The following is an 18,403-nucleotide window of genomic DNA, read 5'->3' as shown; positions in this document are numbered from 1 at the left end:
GAAACCCCACAGCACTTGCATCCTGCTCAGTTTAATGGTTAAGTTTCACTTAACACACAGCTGCTTAAATGCTGCTTCATGTGTATTCTCTTCACAGCTAAGCCCTTACAAACCAAGTAAGTGCTTGTAAAAAACAGCTAACAAATTGAGTTTCACTAAGTTGAACAAAGCAGTAAATGTGAAGCTCCTATAAAGTGGAAAAAGAATTGTCATACAAACTAGGTCTCTTCAGAGGAAAAATGAAGTCATCATTCAGCTGTCTACAAGCTCCTCTCTTACTGTCAAAAACAGTAAAGCTCTATAACCAACCTTTATTGCCAAAAGTGTCTGGCATTGAAGCATATTTACCTTTACAAGTCTAGCAGGATGCTGAAATCCATCACGAAGTTCTTGGGGATCTTCAGCCAGAGCACATGACTTGTGGTAGAGATCTTCCATGCTCGGACTAGCCATCAACATCACCTGTGGTGCAAGTCAGAGCAGTCTTGTGAAGGTCTCACTACAACTGGCAAACAATGACCACAACTTAAAAACACACATACCCAAACTTAACAAGGTTGCTCTATACCCTAAACAGGGCGTATGATAAAACAGGATGCTCCTTCTCAGTTACTATGTTTTGAAGCTCGACCTCCTAAAAGGCAGCTTTCGCGCTGCACAAATAGACTGAAAAAACCAGTATGTCTGATACCTGAGCCAAGGCTTTGCAGTTTTTATACACAGACGGCAAGTAAGCTAAGTCTTTCTATCTTTATCTGAATGTCAAAATATGCTGCATCAAGGGCTGTAATCATGTATAAGACCCCTTCATCAGAACATTTTCCTAAAACCTGTTCCATCTGAAATCTGTCATTAAAATTGATCTGAGATTTCTAGGGCAATCTCTGTTAGAAGTATTACATGTTAAACATAGACATCAATTTACTTTAAACAAAACAATAAATATTGAGATGAATAGGAAAGAAGGAAAGAAAATACCACTAAACAGAATAACACACACTGCACAGAAAGTATCCTTGAAGGAATAAAAAGGACTCAATTAACTATTCAAAATGAATTGCCTAAGAAATCAGAGATCTTGCAGGAGCTGGCTTTATTTCCTACAGTCACATCCCTGCAACTGGGTGCAGAGAATGGAAGAGCCCTCAGTAAACACAAGATTTAGCACAGCTCTAGTAAGACAAAACCAAACGGAATTTCAGTCATGATTCTTTAAGCTCTACATACTAGCTTTTTACTGAAAAGCTTAAAACGCTGTATTTTGCTCAAATGGCTGTAGAATATTTTCAGTTCTGTTATACTCACTTTTGCACCCTACAGATAAAAATTTCTAATGAATAGTCATATTAGTGAAAAAGCATACAAACCTTAGCACTGTAGAGGTGATCAGCATCAGGTGGATCAAGGACAGCAGCGTTCTTATCTATAGGATCTACTTCTCTATGCATTACATAGAAATTACAGTAGTTTCCCAGCTGAAATGGTCTAGACATAGGAAAAGCATCCACCCATGTAAACTGAGCATCAAAGAAATCACTCGGGATATACAAGTTCTGGTAACGCCTCCTCAGCTCCATCATATCGCAGCTACGGCTGAAAGACACAGCATTACTTGAAAGATACAGCAAAAAAGAACTATTAACAAAGTACATCATTAAGAGGTAGATCAGTTGGCAATACAACCACTGTATATTTGATACTGTATATAAAATCTCAAGGACACTATATTTGAATGTCATGGATGAAGTTTAAAAACAGGTAACTATTAAACACTCTTCCAATTCAGGTGTCTGCATGTTAGGGAATATTTATTAAACAAGGTTATAAAGCTTATATGCAATAGCATTCTAAAGTAACACAGAACCTCAAACAAGTTTATCATACAAGGTTCTCAGCAATTGCATATTTGATCTTTCTTTAAAGTCAGGATCATCATTCAACACCCAATTACATGCATGTGGGCTGACATGGCTCATGGTGAGCTGTGCCCATGATTAAGTGAACTGTAGGTAAACACCTGGCACTATAAACATACCAGTCCAACGAAAACTTGGAAAACTGAACCGTGTAACGAGGAACAACACGTCGGGGTCTCCGAGGTGACCTCTCCCTCTCTCGTCTGGGCGACCTCTCTCGGGAGCGTTTTCTCTGGGGAGATCTTTCCCGGGACCTACGTCTCTCTCGCTCTCTTTCACGACTTAAAGAACACATACAAAACACAAATATTTTTGCAGGCTGGTAACATAACATGATTTCTAGCACAACAGAAGCCAGACCTGTCAGAGACAACTCAAAAAAGAGGAGAAGTTTCAGTACAGTCTCTTTACAAGCGAAAATGATTACACAACTCATTAATTTCAGGTAGATAAGAACTCTTCACTAATTCCTAAGGGTAACACGACTTGTGAATCTCGCTGACTCCCTCTGGAAGCAAGCAGCTCAGCTTTGGGTGAGGACAGATCTTTATGGACTGCTTGGATCATAGCCTGGTCTACATACCTCCTGTCATCTTTTCGGTTTGGCATAGGGTCTCCACCTCGGTCATTCCTCCCAGAAAATCTGGATGGTGGGTCTAGTCTTCGAGCTGGTTGAGGCTGTGAAACCAGACGGACTGGAGGCTGTAATAAACCACCTGAAACACGTACAAAATGTACAGGATCAATACAGAACAGAGGGCAACTATGTACACTTGGCAAACACTGCTGCTTTACAGCTGTTTCTCTCGTGTACATTTTCTAAACTAACTCTACAGTCAAATCTATTTATTATTAACACCCACCCAAAGAAACTCATGAGACCTAAGCTTTTCTTCATGGATGCAAACTGACACTGTAGTTAAATGAAATCGGTTTAAAAGCATCTTCTTCGGATGGAAGTAATACAACCTAAGCACGTAGGATCTGTCCTAGTAAATAGCTAAGCCTTTTGGAAAACTTAAATTAAGACAGATATACTCCCTACTCACTGAACTGAAAGAAAACTGAAACCTTCATTTTGAGGCTACTCATACGTAAAAACAACTGGCATCCTGAAAAATCATTCCTAAATCAATGTATTATACCACCACATCAATCCCTCAGCACATACTTTGTCTGTCTCAAGACATTTAACCAAGTGATTTAAGTGGAGCAAATGTTACTAAACACCAATGAACAACTAGGACTAATTAGACTGTAGTAAGCATTTACACAAAACAATTCTGCTTAGGTTCTTCTACCCTTGCTGTTATTGTGGTAAGAGCAGTCCTATCAATTCCATTACTGTTTCTTCAGCCACTCAAAGTTCAAGAGACTCCACCACCTTTGTTTTAGATTTGCCACATCTGGCAGTGTTTCCTCTCTCAAATGCCAACCTGGCTAACTGAAACGAGTAAGCAAAGAAATAACAGCTTTAACAATACAACTGCGAAACCTGATTTTGCAGAACACAGCAGAAGATGCTGAAGAACTGCACTGCTATTAATACTTTCAACTCCCCAACTTGTCTGTGAAAGAACAAAAATTACATTGAATTTGCTTTCAGATTACAAAATTTTAACATGAACAGGAGTCCATGGGGATTTCACTAACCAGGTGATTTCTGAGCTACTGCAGGCAGACATATTCAATCTGAAAACTCAGTACAGTCCCCTCCATATTATTTCAGCTATTACTTCAACCTTCTGATTAACATGAAAACAACCATCACCCACTAAGCATCAGAGGGATCCCCCAAAAAGGTATGCACTGAAGGAGCACCTTTCTGCTGTGGCTGCTGCAGTAAGGGCTGAGGCTGTGTCTGAAGCAGAGGTGTGATGGAAGCTGCTGAGATCTGTGCCTGCAACAGGGACTGTGGCTGTGGCTGCGCCTGGACCCCGAAGGCAGTCTGCTGAGCAATGGGCTGCAGGACGGCCGGCGGCGTCTTCAGCAGCGGCTGCGCTTGGCTCTGGTTCTGGCAGCAAACACAGGGGAGTCGGGAGCGAGCTTAAACCAGAGTCAGTCACTGCCAGTGACGCTGGGTAACCCCACATACCTGGTTCGGAAGGGTCTGGATCCTTTGGGCATTCCATTTGAATGGCATATTAGGATTGTAAGTAGCTTCTACCAAAACTCTGTCACCCACCTGAGGTGTCTTTCCTTTAACAGCACTGCAAACATTACAGAAAATGTATGTGAGAGTCTTTTTTAAAAGATGGGAGAAAGTAGGCAAAGTTCATTAAAAAAAGCTTATAGGAAGAGCATCTATCCCCAAAATTCAGCTTTGGTGCTACCTACTCCAGGGTAAGCACAGGAACTTAGTTAGTCCCTGTCTTTGGCCCAAAGGCAAAAGTTCCCCAAATAATACCAAGTTAAGACATGCAGACAGCAAATTTTATGCTTTTCATCACCCACAAATTCTGCAATTTCCTATTACAAGAAGCTAATAACCTCTGGGTCTCCCAGCTTTGGGTTTTGTGTTAAAAAATTTCAAAAATTCATGTGAAGTACCTTAGACCTAGCATGTATTAACCTCTCTGGCTTTCACTGTTGAATGAAAACAACACACTATTGCAGGCCCTATCAGTGGAGTCACAGAATTAGCGTGCAATCATCTAAACCTTTGATTTAGTGAGAGTATCACAGAGTACGTCTGCAGGCCAGTGCTCACAGCTTACCTAAGCTGAAAGAAGACATCTTCATCCACAAAGCCAAATGTATCATGTAGCTTAGTCACCACTCCAGTGAAGACACGCTGCTTTTGTGGCTGGGTTTGCTGCTGGCTGGAGCGGGGAGCTGGGTAGGAGACAGTGATCTGTGCTGCCGGCTGGGGCGTGGACAGGCTGAGGCTGGTTGGAAGCGCGACTGCCGGCTGCAAGCAAAACAAAGCCAACTCTAAATCTTGTAAGCAGCTGGCAGACTGACAGGGAACAGGTCCTTCAGTCACAGAGACAGCAGTTTAAAATGACTATAGCAATTAGAATAGACATTTTCAGATGGTTTTTGTATTTTTTGTTGGGTTGTTGGTTTTTTTTGAAGATTACTTTTTTCTTACTTTGAATGAAGACTGGCTTTGTTTATCCTTCTTTTTTACAAGAGTCAGCTTCCCCCAAAAACGCACCTTGTCCAGACAAAAAGCATGAAGACTGCATTATTGTCTACAGGCAACCCATACAGTGGGCCTGAAGCGGAGACGAATTCCCAACTTTGCAAGGAATACACGCTTAAGAGGTCATTCTGCATTTATATCCCACCTGTAGTGTTAGAAGTCAGTAAAGGCTGAGGCCAACACAAACTCTTCCCTAACTCAATAGTTCATGTACTTGCCTTCTTACAAAAGCAGAACACAGCAAGATAATGAAATCAAGTCAAACATTTTTACCTTTTTAAAGCCTGTTTAAAAGTTCAAGTGAAAATGGAACTAGAGCAATTTTCAGTGTGTTAAATGGCTACATGTTTTAAACCCATCAAGCTCAGCAAGATTCTTTCTGAAACTCTTTGTACACAATCTGTTAATACAGAAAGTTAAATTCCTTCACAAAGAAGAGAAAGATTTTCCCCATTTGTTATTTACTGCAAAACAACTGGACACTTGAAGTTCAAACAAAAAAAAATTAAAATATAATCAACACACATATTCTCTTCAAGATTAAGGAAAAGTGGTTGCTATTAATTTTTGAAACCAAGGCTATGCATATTTTAACATCTGGATAAAATAAACTTGTACCAATAAAATGTCGGTTCATATTAGTTCATTTTACAGATTAAAATACCCAAGATGTCACAAATTTGCACTCTTGCATTATCTGTGTTTGGGGATGAAGACCAAACAATAAAACCAAACTAACCTGAGTTAAAAGGGTCTGCTGAGGTTGCTGCAACTTAAAATAAATAAAGTTATAAATTAATTTTATATGCTTAAGGAAATTGTACAATTTTACCTCCTCTTTACAATTAAGAGTTTTTGCTTAATCTGAGTCAGTTAATAGTCCTTTGGGGTTTGGTCATTTCAGCAGTTTGCACATCTGTAAAACTGTGCTTGTGGGGTTCATTTTAAGATTGTATAACCCAGGTTTATCCAGAAAGGAGAAATACTAAATTTTTTTTAACTGAAAGTTAATAGCAATACCAAAAAAATTTTGGCAGCTGAAGCAGCTTAGGCATGTAATTCCCTTGTACTTTTATTCTTTTTTTAATACCCTGTTAAGTTTGAAGACCATAATAAAAACCCAAAAGGGAACTTTTTTTGGACAGCATCTTTCCAGCAGTTAAAATACACGGCCCTGTTTGGAGCAAAGTTCAGCAGGAATCCTTTACACATGGAATAGTATGTATTTTTAAATTTTTTTTTTTTTGCATTAAGGAAGGCAGGCTTCCATTCTGCATTCATACATTTTTCCAAGTTTATGAACTTCAAGCTCTCTTTCACTACACAAAATATTACTTAAGTTTCTTTAAATACTTCCCATATGAGGATGATTTCGGAGACAAATCCTACAAGACACACAATTGGCATTGTTTTTAAAGTTATTTGTGATGTACACAGTAAGAATCAGACAAACCTGTTGCTGTACACTATAGAGAGTCTGTTGAGGTTGTGAATATTGCTGAAACAGATAAAAGCAAAATATCTCATAAACAGGAGAATTATTATGACAATAATATCAAATAAAAGTTATCTGCTTAGCAAGTTCTAGATAAAAACAATTAATATTTAACAATTAAAAAAAAAAAACTAATAGTATCAACATAGTTCATTTTTGTAAAAAATATTCTAAGCCTTTAGAGTGGACCCTGATGTTCTCTTTCTAGCTGAAGTCAAAAATTTTTGTTAAGCCTGACACTCAGACAGTATTTAGGACACATTACAAAATCATGCAAAATGCTATAAAGGCTATATATAGTGATGGGAGATACTTGAGATTCTCAGTTCAGATGCAGCAAAACTCATTCTCCCAAAGGGCTTTCCACAGCTAAAAATCAGCACCTCCATAGCCAAAATTCCCACCTTCACAGACTAATTCAACTACTGCTAGCTGTAAACCCCAAATCCCACCGTTGATAAGACAGGTTCACATTCAATGTTCACCATTTTCCATTCTGGTTTTCTGCTGGATCCTTTAGCTTTACGAAGTTCAGGGAGCGCTGGCCGCTGTGTTTGCTTTACCTGCTGCAGGGCCGCGGCCGCGGCTGCCGCCTGCTGCTGGAGCGCCGCGGTCTGTGTCAGCTGGTAGTTGGTGGGGGTCTGTGTGGTCAGGCCGGCGGCTGCCAGCGCCGTCTGCTGCGTGTAGATGGTCGGGGAGGCTCCGAGCAGCGAGGGCTGCTGCACGCCCAGGGCAGCTGTGAAGGGAACATGGCCAGTGAGCACTCCCAGCACCTCAGACACCCTAGCTTACACAGGATGCACTGTGCGAAGCTTTACACCTGAGTCAAGCTCACCAAGGAGATGAATGAAGTTCCAGAATTCAAGAAAAAGGATCACATCCCATTTGCTTCTCTTTTAAATTCATCTACCAGTAGTAAACCACAGCAGGGGCACAGAGACCACTAAATTTCCTTCTCTTGAGCTGCTCTTGATTTTATAGCTCTGTAGTTGTCATCCCCACCCGCACCCACCCCCAACACACACCCCCCGTATACTTTCTTGAGGGTATTTCAGGTCCTGGAAAAGCCAAATGAAGAGTGCTGCTCTGCTCTGTAAATTAATACATTTCATTCTATCTGAGGGCAAGAGAAATCTTTACTGTAACAGCATCTATGAAACAGAGGCCTATGGAATGAGTCCTCTGAAATCACGCAAGTTTTTGCTTCACTCAGTGCTGTCTCTGTCCCTGTGAGCTGGATGTTGTAGAAGTGGGGGCTGGTGGAGAAGGAACAGCCTTCAACAGAGAGTTTCATCAGTCCCCATGTGTAAGGGGACTCAAGCTCTCTTCAGCTCTTGATAGGAAGGGTTTGTGCTGCCCAGACTCAAACTGCCTAGAAGGATTAGTTTATTTTATTGTCATACCAGCTTCTAATTCACCACAGAACATAAGCAAATCATGAGGAGCAGCTATGCACAGGCTATGCTTCTGAACGAGGTATGCTCAAGACTTACAGATGGATCTTTCAGGCGACAAAGAGCCTTGCAAAATGCAAATCTCAGCAAAAAACTGCAAAATTATCTGGAAACCTGCTCCCTCTTTGGCAGGACTTTTTAAAAAATTATCAGCAGCTGCATGATCAAGTATCACTTCATTAAGTTATCAGTCTAGTCCACATGTTTAAATAAAACCAGAGAGAAACTCAGCAGGGAAACATACTGCCAGCAAAAACGGGTCAGCCAGCCATCTTCGGAACTGAGCAACATTCATGATGAACACGGTTCTTCTCTCTTCCAAAGACATCAAAGACGCACAATGGAAGGAAGAGCAGATTTACAGTATTCCTGCAGTTTGTGCTCCATGCTATTCTTACTGATGCAAAATGAAGCTTTCATTCCTGATCCAGGAATGCAGAAAAACACTGCTTGTAGTTGGTGATCACTACCATAATGCTGTACCCAACTCAACAGGTCCTGAATAATGTAATCCTTCCTACCACACTGTCCTTTACAGCAGAGCACAATCTTTGTTGATGGCATTGACCATCTTACAGTTTTGGAAGGAAACAGGAAAGAAATACACAAAAAGCAGTGAAAATAATTGCTATCACCATGATCTGTGTCAAGTATTGTCACATAAGCATTCCAGAAAGTAATAGTATTCTAAAAGTGAAATTAAGCATTCCGTAGTGTACAGCATTTAATTAACTTTTTCCCCCTGGAAAATCCCAACATTTGCATTTCTTTAGAAGCCAGCAAACAAAATTTGAGGCTTGTCTCATGACAGACCCTCCACTGTCTTGATCCTCTTGCCTCCTACTTGATCATCAGTTTCAGTTTGAATGTGCAGTTTGGACCATCCAGAAAAACCCTCAACTGCATCCTCACCAATGTCTCACATAACACACCTTAAACAGACATTTAAATATAATTCAAAAGCTTTGCTGCTGCATCCTGGGACAACTTTCACTTTTCCTGGCTGTAGTACTTTCCTGGCTCACTCAAGGCAAATAACCAATGCATTCATCTTTCTCACTTCCACATGCCGAACAGAAATTCCCACTAGTGCAGAAATTTGCTCTATCCTGTTACCTTTGAATCTGTGTCACTATGCCAGCTATTGTCATTCACTCTGAAGTTCTATCCTAACGTTGTTCCAACACGGGGGGGATGAAGTTGGGAAGCATTATCAAAAGCAAATTTCACAAGTTTTCTCCCACTTTTTGTACAAAGGGTACCCACAAAACTTACTCCCAAAACCAGATTTGGGATTATTCAGCTCTTCAGTTTCACTATGGCAATTTCCCTTTCAGCATAACCCAGAATTACCTCGAGCAATTCCCAGCCCCTCCTAAGACCCTGTCCTGGGTTGCAGTGTATTCTATCACCATCCTCAGGAGCTGTTGAAACCAGGTGGGGCAGTGTTTCCTTGCCTCCTCCCCCCAGACTATCTTTCTGTTAATGGCCCATCATTGTCCTGCCGCCTGACTCAGAGATAACTCCCTCTGGACTATCTCCTGTTAATGAGCCTAATCAACACTTTGCCTCATGACTCGTTACCCCATTGTGAGATGCTCCACCCAGAGGGAGGAACCAAGCATCCCATCGTGGATATAAGCTGAGGCTGAACACCAGAGACACCGGCTTCCCACTGGATTTCCAGAGGACAGGAGCTACACAGCCACCACTGGACTTCCTGAGGAAGAGCAGACTGTTTTACTACAGGATCACTGCTTCAGAGGACTGCAGCCACCATTCTACCAGACTGCTACCACCACCCTGCCTAACAGGGTGTCAGGTTGTACCTTGACTCTGTCAGTTTGACAGTGTTTTCTTTTACCTTTTTTTTCCCCTTTTCTTTAATTTCCATTAAATTGTTATTCTGACTTAGTGCCTCCCACTGGTTTGTTTTCAAACTAGCACAGACCCTTATCCCATTTTGTCAACTACAGAAACACAAGATTTTTTTTTTTTTTTTTGCCTTCTCTACTGTCACTTTTTGAGCATTTAATATCGGCTGGGTATCTATCATCTACAACATTGCAGATCAACTTACTAAGAAAGGGCAAAGACAAAAACACTGCCAAGATCCCCTCAAAGGATAACACCTGTAGTAACAAGTTTTTCAAAGCTGTATCTTGTTCCCACTGATTTGCCCCGAAGTATTCCAGGACTTTCATCTGTGTACTCATCTTGGTCAAACAGGCTACAATTAATTAGGCAACTGAGTTTGCATTACTAGTTAAAAAGAAAAAAAAAATAAAGAGGAAAAAAAGGAAAAAAATCACACAGAAAAACAACAGACAGAGAATGAATCACAGACTGAGTCTGGAATTGACATCTGACTGCCATATTATTATTACTGGCACCAAGCATCTGCAGTGGCAAACAATAGCTTCTTAGGATTTGTAATGATCTCAGTAAGTACAGTGATGGAGATGCCTTCCTTCAAATGCAGTGCAAACAACTCCCACTGGCACCAAATACTGCATGGCACGGCCAGCTGAAAGGGCTCAGACAGAAACTGCTGTCCTAGGCTGCAGCCCTGGGTTAGGTAACAGACACTTCTGTTGCAACAAACACAAAGACAGCATTTAGTAGTCCCTCCTCCTACTTCTAAACCCTAAAGATCTTCTAAGTACATAGCTACATACATCTTCTTGGTAAGTGACAGAGGTTTATTACAGTTACAGTAAAGAGTACCCTGTGCAGGGCTTGGGAGACATCTCACAGTTGCCAGAAATTGCGAGATTGGGTCCTTGGGTTTTCAAGTTTCTTTAAGCTTAACACACTTGCAATACAAACACCACACAACCTACTCCAAAAATACTCCTTTTAGCAGGCACACACCAGAAACCAGGCTCAGCGTATTTGTCATGGGACATCTGTTTACAGCAAGCCAGCAAACTGTGCACCAACTACTATTCCTTAGTGGCTTGAGATTGACCACACATGCTCGCCGTGTTCTTACACACTGCTTTAGTCACCTCACAGGGGCAACCAGCAATAACAGGACACTGAGCTCCAGGCACTTTAGCTCTCATCAGCTGCACCATTCTTCACTCCAATGCAATTAACTCTTGATACAGCAAAGACAACACCACCAATCAGGCAGAACACAGCAGAGCCAGGACTTCCCCAGCACTACAGCTCTATAAAACCAGGCTTTTTATCATAACACTGAAAACAGTACAGGGCAAGCACTGCGACACAAACCAAAGATGTGCCAAAAATGAAGAGCTAGAGAGGAGGAGGGAATTCTCCCTTGCAGGTGTTTCAGGCGTTTGCACATCACTATGCAAGTTAAAAGTAATTTTCTGTAGTAGGCATGATTTAATTCATGCTTTAACAATGCTCAACCAGCATGGCGGGGGCTTTATTCTGGTTTTAGTCTTGTGATGCATAAAATCATGAGATGATGAGTAGACAAAAATTCACTGTGTTACATGTAGGAGTTTCTCTTCACACATCGATCTTTGCTGGCACCTGGAATTGCCCATCTCTCTTCCAATACCACAGGCACAGAGAGAGAGTAATTAGTAAGCCCTCCCAAAGGGATCGCAAAACCCTTCACTATACAGCATGCCAGTCTACAACTAGTGTGTCACACCTTAATAATTAAGAGCTTTAACTCAGTTACTTCCTCACCAGGGATGGCCAAGACAGCATCCACATCAGCAATTTAAAAAAAAAATCCACCAAAAAATCCCCATACCAAAACAGTGAAAAACACAAACCCCCAATCCTGGTATTACCCTCTTTGCAATTATTGAATTGGGTTTATAACACCATCACTCACTGCTTCTGACAGTTTGAAAAAAACTATGTATCACGTTGCTTGCGTTACAAAAATCAAGGTCTCTTTCCCTCACAGCCAAGCACCTCAAAGCTTTGGCGAAGGAACCGGGCACTTGGATAAAAACAGCTAGCATGCATAAATATATGTAACAGCTTTGGCCAACCCTCTGAAAGCACTTTCTTTAAACGAGAGAAATTTACTAACACTGAGATTCACAAGGGTAAGCCAATATATACAATTTCTTGGGTGCAACACAGGTGAGCAGCAGTTCAGGCTGGTCAGAGCACCTGAGCACTGAAAGCATCTCTTCCTTTGGAAAACAGCTTCTCTGGAAGGTTGCAACTTCACATTAAAAGGGGCAAGTTCAACCAGAAACACTGTTATTCAGCTCCCAGCAGTGCCAAAGAGCACTGTTTACCTTCCAAAAGATGCTTCCTGTGCTCTGTATTATAAATCAAAATAGCCAATTAAAAAAGCAGGGGAACAACTATGTACTAAAACAGCAGCTGGGCAGAAGAACCCCAGGGACTGGATTCAACAGTGCACACAGGGAACAAAGAGGATGCAGACATGGTGACTGTGTGTTGCAGCAGGAATAGGAAAGGACACTAACACGTGAAGACACTATGAACATGAAGGAACGTGGAGCTAGCACAGGAAGAAGGCAAAAGTGCAACCAAATGTTACATCTTTAATGACTCTCATATTTGAGTCAGGTGCTGCCGGGTCAGATGAACAGCTATAAATCCCTGGAGATACTGACCTCATTGGGCAGGTGAAAAATCTCTCACAGCAACTGATGTTGACCAGTCCTATCCCAGTTACATTTGCACTTCATTTAATTTAAGGAGGCTCAGAAGTAGGCTGGCCCAGGGCAGAGTCATGAGCATAAGAAAATGGATAAGAAGTTGATGCATGCTCCATCCACCCCTCCTCCAGGGCTCCCTCCTGGTCCTACCTCACCAAGCTCTAAAGACTACCGCCAGCTCCTCCCCTTGGCAGGTTTTGTGCAGCTTTCCCTCTGAAACAGGACATGGATCTTGTCCTCCACCTTCCACCACTATTTTTGATGGATTAGCTGTCACATCAGTCAACATATCAAGGAGTCCAGCCCAAATCGTCCCATTCTTTGATTGCCCCAACATTTCCCCTAGCCCAACATGAGAACCAAAAGCAAAGTTTGTCTCTCCCACACTCCCAACCCTATCCAGCTATTAGGGAACTTCTTACAGGAGATAGTGCCATTTGGATAAGGGAAGTGTGAGCTATTCAGAGAAACAGCGAAAAACTGCCTGTGGGCAGCTGGTTAGGGACAGCAAGAGTTTAGCTAGGGAACGGAGCAGAATGGGCATGGAGGAAAAGCAAAAGGCACACTGGGACAGAGTACTGTGAAATACATGGTGGGTGGTCAGTCTCTGAGGATACACAGAGTGACTGGATCAGTGCCCATGGGAAAAACTGGAGATAGAGGATTTGGGAAAGAAAACTGAGTCAGGAGAGGAGAAAGATTCCCACCCCAGACATGCACCTCCAAAGAATGTCAAACATTCCCAACCTTTGCTTGGCTCCCAGACACAAAGCCATTGACAAAGGAGGTGTGACATTGAACTTCATATCAAATCAGAGCAACTGCAGAAACACATCCTGAACCCTCCGAGTATCACAGCTTTGCTGAAGCCTCTTCACACTGCACAACATAACTACAACATTTAATTCACAAACTATTTGTATTCAAGAAGAGCAAAAGGCACTTCAGAACTGGAAATGGAAGCACCAAAATTCATCATGCATCAAGCTTCACATTCTTGCCTCAAACCTTTTGTGCTGTAAACCAACATGAAAATGAAGCCAGCTAGGTTTTTAAACAGTGGCCTGCAATTCGCAACACTTCTTAGCTAAATCAAAGGAAACTCTCTACCATTATTAGGGCAAAACCTCTGGTTATAGGGATCATTAAGTTCCAATTTAGCATTAAAAAAGAAAATACCCCCCTTCTCACCCATGTAACAAATTTCAGAGAGCTTTCTGCTACGTGAATTACATCTAACCTATTAATAAAGGCAAAAAAATTTGTAAGCATTGATTCAGGCTGCCCAGGAAATGAAACTCAGACAGCACTTAAAAAATCTGTAATGCCCTACTAGTGCTGATATTATTTAATCTAGAACCACATAATTTAATATGATTTACACATCTTTGGATATGAATAACTTGATACATTATTTATTGACTGAAACAATCAATACAAATTCACCTGGGATTTTACTCACACCCCTTAAGAAAACAAAATAACAAACAAAACCAAAAGACAGTATTAAGCAATGACTTTTAAAGTCTCTATTGTGGGAAAAAAATCCCGATTTAAACCTCTTAAATAGAGTTTAGATAAGTTAGTTAGCATCGTGCCACTCTGAAGTGCATACCCAAGTATGGAATCTCCAAATCTACTAGATGTCAGGGTTCAAACACTGAGTGATGTGTAAACTGACCTGGCTGAGACACCGCAGTAGCTGTAAACTGAGTAGCCCAAGGGGGATTTTTCTGTCCTCCAAACTGAGCCATGGCAGAAAGGCAGAATCTCCGGGGTGTCTATCTTCTGTAACTGTAATCTAGTAAAATAAAACGCAGCTGCAATCTTTGAAACACATACCATCAGGCTATTTTAATTCTGGGTCAAAAAAAAACCAACAAACCCCAGCCAAACAAAAAACCCTCAACCAACCAACCAAAAAAAAAAAAAAAAAAAAAACCCAAAAAAACCCCAAACCCAAAACCACCCCAAAAAACAGAAAAAGAAGAAAAAAAAAAAACAAAAGAGTCTTGAAATATTAGTTTTACATCCCTAAAGCCTGGTGGGCAACATGCGTCGCGTACGGGAAACACAGAAAGTTGTAAGGCAACTTATTTTCCTAAGGCACAACCTCCATCTCCCCTTAACAACGGGATTAACGCGATTCAAAACGCAAAAACGTATTCCCATTTCCAGGAACACTAAGGGAAAGGTGACACTGCGGAACCAAGAATTCACATGTATTATCTGTTTTCCACGGCTGTGCTCGGCCGCCGCGGAGAAGCGCTGCGGGCAGAACACCGCACGCGTTCACCCACGGCTGTTTCCGTCTCCGCGCACAAGGGCACAGCAGCCACGGGAACCCCGGGAGAGCCACGCGAGCGCGGCCGGGCCGCGCACCAGCTCCGCCGCCTCCCTCCTGCCCTCCCTCCGTCCCTCGGCCCGCGCTCGCCGGGATCCGTGAAAGCTCCTTTACCCCGTCGGCAGCCTCCGTTCGCGGCCGCGTGCCCAGGCCCCGCCGCCAGGCGGAAAGCGCCGCACGGCAGAAAGGCAAAGGGAGGCGGCGGCGGCGGCGCCGGGCCTGGCGGGCGGGAAGCGGGGCCTTCCCTCCCCTTCCTCCTCCTTCTCCCCCTCCTCCTTCCTCCTCCTGCTGCCCCCGGTCAGCAACACGGGCCCGCGCCCCCCACCCCGCCCGGTCCCGCTCCAGGGCAGCCGGAGCCCGCGCGCCCCCGGCCCCTCGCGCTGCGCCCGCGATACCTGCGCGGGACCGCGCCGCCGCCATCGCCGCCCGCCCCGGCCGCCCGCACCGCGCAGGCGCCAATCCTCCCGCTACGTCACGCCTGCGACCGCGCGAGGCGGCGCGCGCCTGTCCCTGCCGCGTGCAGGGCCCGCGCGGCTCGAGGGAGGGGCCCCGCCGCCATCTTGGGCGAGGCGGGCGCGGGCGGGGCCGCGGCGCCGCCATCTTGCGGCGGGACCGTCTTGAGGGAGCCGCGGGACTGGCGCGGTCCGGGCCTTCTCAGGGGTCCCGTGCGGCCCCCTCCGCCCCGCCAAGGGCTCGTCAGTGGTCAGACACACCCCATGCCATCTCACGGTGCCATGTCGATGTAGGGAATAGGCAGCCCTCAGCCCCCTCCCGACCCTTTGGTAGCCCTCCAAGTCGCCCGAATGTATGTGCACAACGTTCGGGCGATTCCGTGGGGGGACATGGGATCATCTGAGATGAAGGCAGAGCAGACGCACCAGAGACGCATCAAAGATCTTAAGATGCTTTGAAAACGGAAATTGCATCTAGGACTCAGTGCAGTAAGGAGTTCTCTTCTTTCTTAGTCTGAGTTGGAAGGGACTTAGAAGGATCGTCGAGTCCAGCTCTTTAAGCGAGTGGCCGAGTCATGTAGGCATTGATCGAACCCATGGCCTTGGCATTGTTACCAAAAGCTTTCCATCCCATAAATAATCCTTTACACGAGTTTTGTTTTGAAGTTAAATAGACTGATGAATGCCTACTCTACATTTGAGAGCAAGTCAGCAAGACACTTCGTAAATGAAAATAGGACTCTGAAGTGTTGCATTGTCATTAAAAACAGAAGCTGGCGATGGAATAAAATCCTGAGAAGCAGCAATATCAAACTCACTTGCAGTGAGGTGGATTATGTTGTAGTAGGGCATCTAGATAAAGAAGCAGAAGACCATCAAGTGGAAGTAAATTTCTGCCAGCATTTGGTGGTTAATAATATATAAAGACAAATCTGCCTTTGATGTTTAAAATATATTTCAAATTAGATGAGGGTTTAGCTGTTTAACACTCATAAGCATAGTTCTTACTTTTTAAGTCTACACATTTTAAACCTTGTCTCCTCCTGGCATAACTCCATCCAGCTCAGTCAGTTGACTAAAGCAGAATCTGTACCCTTTAACCTGGAGATAAGATTAAACGCTGAAAATGTTGCAGGACTTTTTCCCACACTGTATGTGAAAAGGACAGTGGCAAAATTGTATTAAAGAAGAAAGTAATTGCCAGTGAATATCAGAGTATTGTGAAGTAGTTCTGTTCTGCACTTGTCGAGCCCAGGGCCTTTTTATCAGAAGATAAAGGCTCTTAAAGAAAGCCTCAAAAGCTCATAGGAACCACAATCCTGATTTCCTGTACCTTAAGTAGAACATTTCATATACTTTCTCCTTTCCAGATACATATTGCTACTATTGCTACCATTACCTGGCAGATTTTGCTACTTATGGTACACTAATGATTATTTTTGAATTCTTTAGGTCTCGGTATCCTCTACTCAAGACAAACCACGCTGTTGTGATGAGAAACAGTTGTAATGGAAGTAGCAGTGAAAAAATACGTGCACTTCTAGTCTTGTTTCTTAAAATAATTCTAGCCTCTCCAGACGATCTTTTAAGTGCATCGGACAATTTAATCCAAAATTGATGAGAGGACAGAAGTCTGAAATACATGGGATTTCTACAAATTACCTTAAAATAATGAGGCAACTTGAGAAAAAGATAAAATTAGAAGGTAAAACCCATAAAGCAAATTGTTGCTTCCATCTTTCTGGGTGGTTAGAGGAGTTAAGAATCTGCTGGGGATATTGTGGGGAGAAAGGATAATTTTTAGAGTTTATAATCAAAGAACATCACAAATATTTTCGCACAATCAGTACATTTAACAAAGATGACCAGAAGAGCACAAAGAAGAGAACTTAGTACCAGGCACTGCTACAGTTCAAATAGTGAATACTTTGGATCTCTGCCTTTTGGCAGGAAATCCATTGAGTTCATCTGTGGCACCTTCCACAGTGGGGTGCAGCCTCTTTCCTGAGAAGCAGGAACACAATCACATTCGTCACCAAACAAATTTTCACGGTCTTCAAAGTGCTCCTGGGGTGTCTCATAACAGTAACTGTGTCATGATCTTAGCACAAAGCAAAGTGTTTACAGCAGGGGTTTTGCACTCTAAAAGGGATGACTGGGTGCTAGCTACACATAATCTTAGGTACTGCCTTTAGGAATAACATTCTGCCTTAGAGCTCTGGAAAACTGGAAGTCCTATTTTTGTGAGAATGCTTTGTCTTTCTGTTGAAAATGACAGCATGGGCAAGGCTGGTTGTAAGGAAATTAGAAGAATTGTGTGCTTTAGAGGAAAGTTCCTGTTAGCTACACTAGCACAGAGTGCTTCACCACGGATTCATCTCTGTACATTACTGACACTGTGTAGAGAATTCAATACCGTAATGAATGCATTATGACTGAATACCTGTTACAGACCATCCTTTACACAAAAACTAAAATACCGAACAGTTGTCCCTGTACAGCAGCAACAGAGCTACTGTGATATTTTCCTGCATTACTTAGAATGAAACTAGTTGCAGGTATCTTGGATGTCTGCTATGAAAGAAAAATGTAGAAGGAAATGTGGAAAAGGCTTGTTTTTGGTTGGAACCCCCCCCGAAACAGATTTAATTGTATTTGTATCATGCATTTCTGGCACAGAATTGGAAGAGAAATTATGATTTTCTGATGAACATGCCTTTGATAATCTGTACCATTGATAAGACACAGAAATTAGTGTTTCATGCCTAACATGAAGCTACTTGACAAAAAATGAATAAAGATGCTATATCTGTTTACCTAAATGCCAGTTACAGGGAGATGGTTATTTCACTCAATTTTTATGATGAAAAATAATTTTATTATTTTTTTCCCATATTCTTGTTGGAAATAACATTTCCGTGCATCCTGCTCAATTCCTGAATTAATTTTCAGATCTAAACATG

General features: G+C 42.7%; 1 protein-coding gene across 8 annotated transcripts in view; it reads right to left on the bottom strand.

The window, feature by feature from the left end:
• Positions 1-15,462, bottom strand: part of CCAR1 (cell division cycle and apoptosis regulator 1) — a 28,056-nt gene extending 12,594 nt beyond the window's left edge. For 2 of the 8 annotated variants that reach the window (XM_048310827.1, XM_048310830.1), the window contains exons 1-12: positions 15,384-15,462; positions 14,326-14,445; positions 7,045-7,295; positions 6,518-6,562; positions 5,804-5,836; positions 4,634-4,827; positions 4,012-4,126; positions 3,738-3,930; positions 2,500-2,632; positions 2,036-2,197; positions 1,368-1,593; positions 349-462 (exon numbers count right to left, since the gene is read on the bottom strand). In XM_048310827.1, the coding sequence (XP_048166784.1) occupies positions 349-462; positions 1,368-1,593; positions 2,036-2,197; positions 2,500-2,632; positions 3,738-3,930; positions 4,012-4,126; positions 4,634-4,827; positions 5,804-5,836; positions 6,518-6,562; positions 7,045-7,295; positions 14,326-14,398 (1,539 nt within the window). In that variant the 5' untranslated portion in view covers positions 14,399-14,445; positions 15,384-15,462. The remainder of the gene's footprint in view (positions 1-348; positions 463-1,367; positions 1,594-2,035; positions 2,198-2,499; positions 2,633-3,737; positions 3,931-4,011; positions 4,127-4,633; positions 4,828-5,803; positions 5,837-6,517; positions 6,563-7,044; positions 7,296-14,325; positions 14,446-15,383) is intronic. The other 6 variants (XM_048310832.1, XM_048310835.1, XM_048310828.1 and 3 more) reach the window with 5 other exon arrangements.
• Between the last annotated feature and the right edge of the window lie 2,941 nt (positions 15,463-18,403).

The sequence above is a fragment of the Corvus hawaiiensis genome, chromosome 8 (assembly GCF_020740725.1).
Source record: "Corvus hawaiiensis isolate bCorHaw1 chromosome 8, bCorHaw1.pri.cur, whole genome shotgun sequence".
Classification (NCBI taxonomy): Eukaryota; Metazoa; Chordata; class Aves; order Passeriformes; family Corvidae; genus Corvus; species Corvus hawaiiensis.
The sequence above is the reverse complement of the archived record's forward strand: the minus strand, read 5'-3'. Positions and strand labels throughout refer to the sequence as shown.